The sequence below is a fragment of the Drosophila busckii genome, chromosome 2R (genome assembly GCF_011750605.1).
Source record: "Drosophila busckii strain San Diego stock center, stock number 13000-0081.31 chromosome 2R, ASM1175060v1, whole genome shotgun sequence".
In the NCBI taxonomy this organism is placed as follows: domain Eukaryota; kingdom Metazoa; phylum Arthropoda; class Insecta; order Diptera; family Drosophilidae; genus Drosophila; species Drosophila busckii.
Window position 1 is genome coordinate 170,928 of NC_046605.1, and position 11,583 is coordinate 182,510.

At 35.9% G+C, this 11,583-nt stretch overlaps 5 protein-coding genes across 6 annotated transcripts; all 5 read left to right on the forward strand.

Moving 5' to 3' along the window:
• The first annotated feature begins 1,014 nt into the window (after window positions 1-1,014).
• LOC108597629 lies at window positions 1,015-2,537 on the forward strand. 2 transcript variants are annotated; one of them, XM_017984274.1, is made up of 2 exons: window positions 1,015-1,103; window positions 1,597-2,537. In XM_017984274.1, the coding sequence occupies exon 2, from the start codon at window positions 1,606-1,608 to the stop codon at window positions 2,326-2,328; it is 723 nt and encodes a 240-aa protein (XP_017839763.1). In that variant the 5' UTR covers window positions 1,015-1,103; window positions 1,597-1,605; the 3' UTR covers window positions 2,329-2,537. The 2 variants fall into 2 exon arrangements, with proteins under 2 accessions (XP_017839763.1, XP_017839761.1); XM_017984272.1 differs by lacking the exon at window positions 1,015-1,103 and adding an exon at window positions 1,427-1,525.
• Window positions 1,024-5,162, forward strand: LOC108597630 (23 kDa integral membrane protein). Its single transcript, XM_017984275.2, has 6 exons — window positions 1,024-1,103; window positions 2,577-2,674; window positions 4,149-4,340; window positions 4,424-4,585; window positions 4,647-4,841; window positions 4,907-5,162. Exons 2-6 carry the CDS (start codon window positions 2,615-2,617, stop codon window positions 4,976-4,978), a joined length of 681 nt encoding a protein of 226 aa, XP_017839764.1. The 5' UTR covers window positions 1,024-1,103; window positions 2,577-2,614; the 3' UTR covers window positions 4,979-5,162.
• A 720-nt stretch (window positions 5,163-5,882) lies between these two features.
• Window positions 5,883-6,909, forward strand: LOC108595455 (23 kDa integral membrane protein). The gene is made up of 3 exons (XM_017980694.2): window positions 5,883-6,210; window positions 6,286-6,450; window positions 6,522-6,909. The coding sequence occupies exons 1-3, from the start codon at window positions 5,959-5,961 to the stop codon at window positions 6,771-6,773; spliced, it is 669 nt and encodes a 222-aa protein (XP_017836183.1). The 5' UTR covers window positions 5,883-5,958; the 3' UTR covers window positions 6,774-6,909.
• A 941-nt stretch (window positions 6,910-7,850) lies between these two features.
• LOC108595752 (23 kDa integral membrane protein) lies at window positions 7,851-9,248 on the forward strand. Its single transcript, XM_017981041.2, has 3 exons — window positions 7,851-8,015; window positions 8,421-8,615; window positions 8,688-9,248. The coding sequence occupies exons 1-3, from the start codon at window positions 7,956-7,958 to the stop codon at window positions 9,132-9,134; spliced, it is 702 nt and encodes a 233-aa protein (XP_017836530.1). The 5' UTR covers window positions 7,851-7,955; the 3' UTR covers window positions 9,135-9,248.
• Window positions 9,249-9,447: 199 nt separating this feature from the next.
• On the forward strand, window positions 9,448-11,035 carry LOC108595679 (23 kDa integral membrane protein). Its single transcript, XM_017980958.1, has 5 exons — window positions 9,448-9,575; window positions 10,126-10,317; window positions 10,384-10,545; window positions 10,607-10,804; window positions 10,869-11,035. The coding sequence occupies exons 1-5, from the start codon at window positions 9,516-9,518 to the stop codon at window positions 10,938-10,940; spliced, it is 684 nt and encodes a 227-aa protein (XP_017836447.1). The 5' UTR covers window positions 9,448-9,515; the 3' UTR covers window positions 10,941-11,035.
• Window positions 11,036-11,583: the final 548 nt, after the last annotated feature.

Here is an 11,583-nt window from a genome sequence, read left to right on the forward strand (position 1 = left end):
TCATATGCTTATAACTGTACATTTATCAAGCAATTTATTTAATTATTCGCATTAAGACTACGCTGGAAATCTCAACTTAATTTGCTGGGAAATTGCAGCTAAAATTTCCTGCATGGGTGTGTGCGTTTGTTCTGCTTTGTTTCTAAATTTCTTTATGCTAATTAAGCTTAGATCCGTTTTATGCTTGTCAATTATCAAGTTGTAAACAAATGAATCATTTATGTATATGAATATATTATTTCTGAAAGCTGCAATACATTTACATATTTTCATGTATTTGCCGAGGTTAATTGTAGAGTGCGCCTCTGGTTAATTAGGTTTGGTGACTGTGACGTGGCCGTTAAACATATACATACATATATACATATATTTGAGTGTGTGTGTATATATATATATATATATATATGTTTCAAATTCTTTTTGAAATCAAAATATGCCTCAAAGCCACGTTTGAGCGCTTATATTACAACAGCTTGTAAACCAGTTTTGTTGTTGTTTTGATGTCAAGGAGAGAATATACATATACAGACTTCTCCAACGCAGTATAGTGTGTACATACATTTGTATGTATGCAATTAAAAGCGGAAACCACTGTAAGCGGGGGATTGCGAGCGAAAGGAATTCCTAAATCCCAATGCTTAAGGCTTCACTGTAACTGAAACTTTGTCTCTTGGGGCTTAAGCCGCGAAATTTAATACGCATGCAGTTGCAATGCAACAAAGTCACGTTTCAAGTCATTTGCATAGGTAAATAAATAAACAAAGCATTAGTCAGATTAACTAAATCAAAATAAATAATATACAATTTTCGCGCTGGCGGTGGCATCGTAATCTAATTGTGTTGGGGTTGGGAAACCATGAATAAATTACAACAACAAGCGACGCGTAATAAATAGAAAAACAAACGCCAATAACAAATAGCGGGAGCGCAGCAGCAGAGCGCCAAAAAACGCCAACGTGCTCTGTACCGTGGCTCAACGTAAATCAACAGGCGGGTCTCCTCTCAGTCTTGAACTACAACGCTAGCTATTCATATCGTCTCGCGGGCGCTAAACGGAAAAAAGCAACCAGAAAAAACGAAAAACGGAAAATATTGCGCGAAAGGTGTGTGTGTGTGTGAATTTTTTAAATTTCCCTTCGCATGTGTGGGTGCTTGTCTGTGTTGTGTGTGTGAATTTTTTTAAATTTCCCTTTGCATGTGTGGGTGCTTGTCTGTGTGTGTGTGCTTATTGTTATCGGCATCACTTATAGTTTGAGAGCGATTGCCATCCAGCTATCGAGTGTTAACCAGCTATCGAGTACTGCTCCCCAGCTTTAGAGTCACTGCTCTCGAGTTGGAATTTTAAGAATCGAATAAGATCTTGCGGTAAAATTCATGTTGACAACAAAATTTTAATAAAATCGACAATTACGTAGTAAATACATATATGTGTATATATAAATATTAATACATATATATATATATATATATAATATCATCGAAACGAAACGAAACTGTTGGAAGATTAGCGCTCACAAAATTAAAAGTAAAATGATGTCATAAAGAAATTGCATAAAACAAAGCTCAAGTTGTCTTCACCTCACCTCCTTCGCACAGTTTCAGGCAATGGAAGCGATAACAACAGGCTATATCAGGGAAAAGTACCAAGCCTTATGTAATTACCTGGAGCAAGACACTGTTGGCAGCGAGCTGGCCATTTATGGAACATCTGCCCTGATGCTGCTAGTGGCCACAATCAAGCGCAAGCCAACCTATCTTATCCGGCAGTTCAAGCAGCCCTCGCATATACCGGAACGAATCATTAACGAGCGTGTGATGCATACAGGAAAAATTTGCGGTGTGGAGCAGCGCAATCAAGAGACCATGCTATTAATCAAGCATCGTCCGCTTATACCGATCTTTACCAGCCGCGAGCGTTTGTTGCCCGTCAAGCTGCCCGGCGTGCATGTGAATGCAAATGGTTATTCCTGGCTGCAACAATGCCTTGTTGGACGTGAGGCAACCTTCCTACCATTGAACAAATCAAAGGCGAAGGATTATATAGTCTGCCAGCTCTGTCTGGTGCACCCACCTAAGGGCAACAGACTTTTGGACGTTTCAGAAACGTTGCTAAAGCTGCGCTTTGCTAAATATGCGCAGGATGTAGCGGCTAGCATTAAACGCAATGGCAAATATTATAAACATTTGCAACAGGTGGAGAGTAATACAGCCAGCAAAGAGGCATGGCTGACGTGGGCAGCACGTTATCCGTACATCTGGCAGCGTTTCAACCTGTTGAAAGCTTCCATATTACCCAAACAGCAGCTGTTGCCAGAGCTGGTTCGCTGAGAAAGGAAAAAAACTGAGTTTTGTTAGTTTAGTTTTAGCTGTAGCTCATTAACGCGGGTATGCTAACCTGCTCAAGAATTTCTACACACACACACATACAAGTGTGGCTTTTGTACTTTGTTGGAATGTGTGCGAGTGTGTGTTTGCCAGTTCCCATATTACACGAATAAAAATGATATAATATTAAATATATTTATGACGCATTGTATGTATACTTGATATTTTCATTCGCCCCGTTCGACATGCAGTTTTTTTTGTTCCCAACGAATCTCAATACGCCGTCAACATGAGCTGCGGGATCTCTATGGTTAAATATATACTATTTATATTCAATTTGCTTTGCTCGGTAAGTAAACAAATCAAAGTAAACGTTTTCATTTTCGAAACAGATTTATTGCTTATTATGATATCATACTAACTGTAAAGTCAATGGCTGAAACAGGTTTTCTTAGATGTAAATACTTAATGTATGTTTGAATGTACATATGTATATACATACATGTGTGTATATATATATATTATGACTTAAAACACCTAATAAAATACAAAAAACTATTTAACTAAAATTAATTTTTTTTTATATAAAAAATATATATATAAATATATATGTATGTATAAAATATATAGTATAGACTTTCTCATACAAAGTTACGGGCACACAAACCGGTTAAGAATTTGTTATAAAATTTGGGCATTACTACGTAGAGACAATATACATAACATATGTATGTATATATGTACATGGTAGTTTCATTTATTTGTTTTTGCTTGCGTAATTCGTGAAGCTAAGAACAAGGCTAACAAGTTTACACACCAGGCTTGCAGCTGGCAATTGCAACTTCGATTGTAACTGTAGCTGACATTTAAACGGCGTAACTGTACAAGCTAAATGGCAAGCAACCAAACCAACAATAGCAACCACATTGTTTAAAGCAAAAACATTTTCTATGCGTAGTAGTCACGCAATGTTGAACAACCTTTCCCACCTTGCATTAATTTCCGACTATTCCCCACACTTGCCCCCTCCATGCAGTGAGCGAAATATTGAGCAATGTCAAAGATGTAATATTGAGCAATTTCGAATAAAGTCCATGGGGTGTGGTGATGACGCTTCGTTGTCTAAAAATAGGCCAACGTAATTATTTAGTATTTATGAACTTGAGAAATTATATTTAAACACGGAGAACACAATACACAATGGTCATAATAAGCATCTAAATGAAAATGAAAAAATGTTATAATTATTTGTTGTTTTTTTTTTTTTTTTTGTGAGTTGCCCGCGCACTTGAACTTATTTAACAGTCGTCATTCAACAGTCGTCTGTCTGTCTCTAGATTATTAGACGCCTGTACCTAATGCACAAAATTACAAATACTTTTGTCGTTTAATGTTTAATAAAATTTAGGTCAATATGTGGGTTCAAAACTGCACGCGTTAATTGAAAGTCGCTTAAAATTGAGATAATAGAGGGCGAGAGGCTGAGCTAAGCTTATTCATACATATGTATGTGCATCTGTATTATTTATGACTTTATCTAAATTGGCTAATTGCCTTTCACAATATTGTATAGTTCCAGAATACGATAAACATAAATGACTAACAATAGATAAGATCGATAATAAAAATACACTAGTATGTATTTATATCCGTGTCCAATTTGATTTAGGCGCGCAACTTAGTGGCACACTGGAAAAAGCTTTTAATCGTGTAATTAACAGCAAAATCAAAATCTGCATTTTTATTAATTATATATATATTATATATATATATATATATATTTTTTTTTTATTATAATATATATTAATATATTTTATTTCCAGATCTGCGGCATATTGCTTATTGTATTTGGAGCTTTGCTCTTCAGCAATGTGCATAACATAGATGACTTTACCGAGGCGCTGCGCACGCAGCAGGTGCCAATAACTATGATTGTCTTGGGTACAGTTATATTGCTAATCTCGTGGTTTGGCTGCTGTGGCGCAATACGTGAATCCTACTGCATGTCCATGACGGTAAGCAATAGTTTCGACAAATAACAACTTCCGCCAAGAATAAAAATTCATAATAATTTATATTTAAAATACGTTTGCTACAGTACTCCGTTATGCTTTTTGTACTGATGATTGGACAATTGGCGCTGGTCATTTATATGTGGCTGCAAAAGGACAAATATCTGGTGATCATGGGCGATGTGGTGGAGCGTGCTTGGGACAGACGTACACGTCGTGCCGATTACATGGATGCCATACAGATTAGCGTAGGTTTTCAAATATTGTAATTGCTTCCCAATTTTATTATCTAAATTGATTATTTTTTAGATGGAGTGCTGTGGACGCAGTGGCTTTGCGGATTATGCGTTCCAAGGCTACTTCCCCCCCTCTTGCTGCAAGGATACCAACAATTGTCGCCAGGAGACTGTCTATCGTCGCGGCTGCAAACAGGCTTTTGTTGAGTTCTGGGACAGGAACAGTGACATAATAAAATACACTGGTTTAGTTATTGCTGCGATAGAGGTTAGTTTTCCTATTCACTACTCTTGTGAAATGTAGTACATGCAAGATTTATTACTTCATTTCAGTTTGTTGGCTTCATCTTTGCATGCTGCCTGGCAAATAGCATCCGAAACTATCGTCGACGAGCAGATTATTAGAGCGTTCTTATTTTACTTTTAATTGAAACCGAAAGTACGAATTATGTTGCCCAATTTTATATATACATATGTATGTAGAGTATAACTGACTCTACTGTTGGCCATTTCAATGTTTTTCTAACGATTTTGTTTTTGCACCGTGCTATTTAAAAAGAAGAAACTGTACAAATTTTATTTTTATTTTAACATACATATATGCAATAAAATTATGAAAAGTTCAACGTATACACCTTGATTTTTGAAAGGAGGAGTGTTAATTATACAATTGCATTTTAATCAATTGCTTTATTGCTTAGCACTTAACTTTGTTACGTGTAATGTCATTTAAAGAGAATTGAGCTTATAAAAGCTTTAACTAAAGGCAATTAAAATTAATTTTAAATTGTTGCTACTATGTAAACATTGTTTTTGCATGAAAAGCTAATCAGTTATAACGATAACACAGGGGGACTACCGGTTGAAAACCCAACCGATAGCGCCTAAAATAGCTAAACTAAAGATTTACTAATTATAGATGAATATAATGAATATGCCATATCAAATCTGCTTGTAGAGGGGAATATGAATCAAGTTATATACAGTTAAAAAAATCACTAGGGCAATAAACTCGGAAGAAATTTTAGTATCTATAGATATGTTAAGTTATGAGTCAGAAGCTGCTGTCAGTCTAAGTATGTAGTGCATGAGAACGGAGTAGTATATAATAGCTTCGTGGGTACAATCTGATAATGTCCGTTGATAAGCTCAATATATAAGGGCACAGAGTATTACTCATCTAGCTGTAGATCTATTCCATGCGCACTCAATTTCGTTGTATTGTGTTCATGTGTGTTTCTGTTTTTGAGATAAGTTTAACAGATAAAGGTTGGAGCTTTAAATAACCACCTGCTACACTCTAACGTGATTGATTAGTTTTTAGCAAAACGCCAAAACGAACGAACACGCTCCATACTACGCGAGAAAATAATAATCCTAGCAATATGAACTGTTTATCCGCGACCTTCAAGTACCTGCTGTACTTGCTCAATGTCGTCTTTGTGGCAGGAGGCATTCTGCTGATTGTTGTGGGCTCGATTATGCTATCAAGCATGGGCACCTTTGGCTCCTTCAGTGACTCCATTAGTACTCAGACAATTCCTATTTGTATAATAGTGCTTGGCTGTGTCATCTTTATTGTTTCCTTCTTTGGCTGCTGCGGCACCATACGTGAGAATTCTTGCTGCACCACTATCGTAAGTAACTAATTCACCAACTACGTGTTGAAGCAAGGATAAACGTTTGTGTTCCCCTCTCCCTCTCCTTGACAGTATGCTGTCTGCATGTTTATTCTCTTTGTGTTGCAACTGACTCTCTCAATCTGGATCTTTGTGCAAAATGATAAATTTGTTAGCAAAATGGGTGAACTAGTAGATACGGCCTGGACTCAGAATGATGCCACTAATGGTTATCCCATGGATGTCTTGCAACTTTCGGTAAGTTTAACTTTACAAGCCCAACACGTTCATGTTACACAAGCTTACTTGTCATCTTCTTAATCTTACAGTTCCAATGCTGTGGTAAAACTGGATATCAAGATTACGTTACAGTGCCCGCCTCCTGCTGCGGCTATTCGGATCGTACTAAGGCCTGCGATGTCTCTATTTACAGTCACCGTCCGCCCTGTCGTCAAGAGTTCACCGATTTCTGGCGCAGCAACACAAGGATTATCTCGTGGAGCAGTTTGGTTATAGCTCTCTTTGAACTCGGCATCTTCATTATATCCTGCTGCTTGGCCAGTGCTATGAGAAAGCGTTAAGACTCTCTCCTTCATTAGTAACAACATCACAGCCTTTACTAGCCATAAATAAACAAATAGTCCTAATACATTTTTTATACTCTGTTTTGATGGATCACATAAAGTAACTGTTATGTTATCGCTCGAGCACTCTTAAGCATTATTCCGTAGCAATAATTTCGTAAATAATTTCGCAGAAATTCTGAGCTCTTGTTATTTATGAATTTTGGTTCCATCTTGTTGTCAAAACAGCTGTTCGATTGTCTCACTTGCCCAGGTTAAATATGATTTATTCTGCTAAATTTTCATTTGTATATATTATTAACCATATTTTGTATCTTTATCTCTGCCTGATTAGATTAGAATTTGAACTTATAAGTTATGACTAAGCATTGACAGCATGTGGAGACTGCCCACCATCGAAGCACACTTTCAAGAAACTTAAGTGGGCTGGCGCTGGCACTCATATACCTTACTTCTTGATCATAAAAATATATATAATAGCTTAAAAGACAAATTGCTGGGTAATACCAAAATATTAAAAATCTAAAACTCCGTTTTTTCTGATAAAATACACAACTTTCCAAACAAATGAAGACCCCTCTATATTGCTTTATTTACCCTTATTGATTGATAACTGCTGACAAAATATAACATGTCTGAGTCATAAATGCAGTTGGAGCAGTTCAAAATGCTGCCGAATGTTATTTAAAAGTCGTATTATACACAAAAATCAAAGAGACTTAAAAATATGATTATAGTAATTTAATTAAAACTAAAGGACTCAGAAAAACTTTTTTATATTTTATAAAGCTTATAGTTCCCCATAGGTGAACACAAAAATAGATCGATCCCACTTACACATGTCGTTAAATAATTATCTATTGGCAAATAAAAATGTGGGAATTTTCGTTCGTATTTGAAAAATGTCCATTGTGTACAACATTGCGTATGCGCTATCTGCTAATGCCACATCGATAAGATACACCCGCATACAATATGTACGTTGAAATGTATCTAGATAGTAATATTTATATGTATGTACAACAAGAGCTTAGCATATTTAAAAACAGTAGCACTGCCAAAAAACCAAATAGTCGAAACGAATAAGTGCAAACGACGCGAACTGCAAATCGGAGTTCCGAATTTGAAAACTTACTACAATATACAAATAAATAAGTTGTAATTACAAACAAATTCAAAATGAATTGTGTTGCAGGATTATTAAATTTTATATTATATTGTGTAAATGTGGTGTTTTTGGTGAGTGTTATGAGTCCGAAACGTTAGTAAGGATTTTGAATTTTCGGATATACCAGAGCTACAAAAAAACTGCAAACATTTTGATATATTTGACATTACAATTTTAAATTATCAGTTTCCGTTTCTTAATTAATTTAAATTTTACTTAATTTTTTTTGTATTAAATACATAATTAGTTTATAATATAAATACTGCGCACTTACATAGTATGTATGTATATCTTCTATTGTTGTTATCACATGTGTGGGGCATTGCTGACACTGCCGATAAAAATAAAAATTGATGCGCTTGACTCATGGTTGGTCATTAATAGAACCTTGGCTAGTGAAAATATCGCAATGACAAATTATACTCAATTTTGAAAAGGATAATGTTAATTTAAAAAATATTTCTGCTTTACCTTAGGTTGTGGGCATATTGCTGATTGTGCTCGGATCCATAATGATATCGCATATTACTTCCTATGCAAGCAATGCGGATCAGCTTTGGAACACCGATGCCATACCCATATGTGTGCTGGTGCTGGGCTGCCTGATCTTTATAGTCTCCTTCATTGGCTGTTGTGGCGTTTGGCGTCAGAGCGCCTGTATGACGGGAACGGTCTGTATATTCATAGCTTTAGGCGCTCATCAATAGGACTCGATGAACATTTATCTTATACTCCAAATACAGTATTCCTTGATGATGTTCCTGCTGTTTGTGCTACAATTGGTACTTACCTGCTGGGTGGCCGTTAATCGGGATTCGTTCCTACAGGACATGTCACAGCTGGTGAATACCATTTGGACAGAGACGCTGAATTCTTCAGATAACATGCCCATGGGCGCCTTGGAACTTACCTTTGATTGCTGCGGAGACAGCGGCTACCAGGATTACTCAAATACTCAGATTGTGCCCGGTACTTGCTGTGGTTATACTAATGCTAACGCAGCCTGTCCTGCCAGCATATACACAATGCGTCCTGGCTGTAATGCCAAATTTGTGTCCTTCTGGAGTGACAACACAAACCTCATACGCTGGGCAGGCCTGGGCATCTGTATTTACGAGTTCATTGTATTTTTCCTCGCGGGTATTCTTGCCAAGTGCATGCGAGATGGACGAGGCAGAAATATCTCTTAAAATCTTAAAATACAAAAAAAAAAAAAAATAATAATATATATATTATATATATATTACTATAAGCCATTCTGTACTTTTGAAATAATACAAAGAAAATAAAAATGAGAGACTTAACTGCCATTGTAACGCGCCTGTTAGCAAGGCTATAACATGTTTGTCTTTATAAAACCCCAAAAATATGCAATCCCTACTGAGAGTGAAAACTTTTTCAAAATGTGTAATGCATTTCGAGATAACGCAAAAAGCTTCAACACTCAATTCGTCGCTTGGGGCACTTTTGCTATATACACAGTGTGTAGTATTCATTCAGAGGTTGAAAGTGTAACAGCTATTTTAATTCCTATTCATTCGACGTGAAGTTATTACTATATATTAAAAAAAATGGATTGCGGGGGAGTGTTGGTGAAATATGTGCTCTTTATATTCAATATATTATTTGTGGTAAGCAATCCGAGGTGGCTTGGTGTAATTAAATATCGTTAAGCTACAATTTTTAATGAAAATTGAAAAGAGAAAATTAAAATGCGTACAGGAAATCCAGGACAGTTGGTATTGCAGTTTTGTAGATTAAGAGTTTTGTTATATATACATGCCCCTCGCACTAATATACACCGTGAGTACGTCAATGGCTGCATATGTATATAATATAAAACTCAGCAGCGTCTGTAGCGCTTATCTTTGGAAAAATACTATAAAAGATTCTTTTTTATAAGTATGTATATGTGGAGGGTTTCGTAAGTGAAAATTTTCTGCATTGAATTCGTTATCTTATCAACAAACTAAAAATGTGATATAAAGAAGAAAAATTGGATTGAAATTGTCGTGATTTACATGTGGCCATATTGTGAGTAATTAAAGATAATGTGTTTTCTGATTTTATTGAATAACTCTAAACGCGATTCACACATTCCGCAATGAGTCATGCTTTTGTTGATATTGCAAGTTCGAGCACAACTAGCAATAATTTTTTTTATTTTTATATTTTCTGAAGATATGCGGAATTTTACTGATTGTTTTCGGTTCGCTTATGGTTTCGGAAATAAAAAACTTCTCAAATATAGATGAGACCTTCACCGCAAATAGCGTGGCCATTGTCATTTTGGTTCTGGGCTGCCTAATCTTTCTCATCTCTTTCCTTGGCTGCTGTGGAGCCATACGAGAGAATTCTTGTGCTCTTACAACGGTAAGCATAGATGCATACATCATATTAGTTGTAATTATATGAACATCGAATATATCCAATTCTTAGTACTCTGTGGTCATGTTGGGCCTCTTCCTTTGCCAAATAGCTCTGATTGTCTTTGTGTGGATTAATCATGTGCAGATACGCAATTCATTGGACAAAGTGGTGCAAACCATATGGAACCAACGCAAAACGGACAGTCTACTCATGGATACTTTGCAGAAATCTGTAAGTTTTCAACTGCGGTTCAATTCAATTTTATACCATAAGCTTTATTTTGTAATTTCAGCTCAAGTGCTGCGGTCTTAAAGGATTCGCTGACTATTCCGGTAATGTGCCTGCATCCTGCTGTGATAATCCCTCCAATAATACCTGCAGTATGATCGATGTCATGTTCAAGCCTGGCTGTCAAGGTGCCGTTGATTCCTTATGGGACAAGAATGTTAATATAATTAAATATGCCGGGCTCGGCGTCACTGCAATTGAGGTAAGTATTTATTATTGTTATAATTACTTGTGTTAAGGAAATAATCAATTTATTTATCACACAGTTGATCGCCTTTATATTTGCTTGCTGTCTGGCTAATCAAACCCGCAACAATATAAGAAGACAGAATTATTAAACTACGCTTACGTATTTGTCAAGAAATGCACATTAGTTATTATAAAAATTGCATATGCTACAATATATTGCAATAAAAACTGTATTGCTATGAATATTTTGATTTTTGGCAACGAATATAAAGTAATCTCTAATTTAAAAATAAAAAGTTTTAATAATCGATAGTTATGTGGAAATGAATGTTTTTTAACGTCTGGCAATATCCTATTATGGCCGCACTGCTCTCTCAAAATCATTTCAGATGATACTCTCAAAATCATTGCAGATAGTACTCACTAACGTGGCACTGTCATCCAGTATAGGTCAAACTTTCAAAGCGAGCGGTTTAAGTGGAACGTTTCGCGGACGTAATAAAAGTTTGCATAAAAAAATTGCCATACAGAAATTAATAATTATAGAGAGGTTAGTACGGTAAATTGGAGAAAGTGAGCTGTGTATATTATTTTTAGCGAGTAAAACTGCAATGTGAACTATTAGCTGATAGAAGCGTTTCTAAAAAATTATAGCCTCAAAATTTTTCCATGATGTTTGAGAGGAATGAACATACACATGTACAGGGCGATTTGATTTATGCCTAATAGCTGGGCCATGCTGAAATCGATAAAAATAAGGAAAATGCAAGAGTGAAACAGCGTTTTGATTGC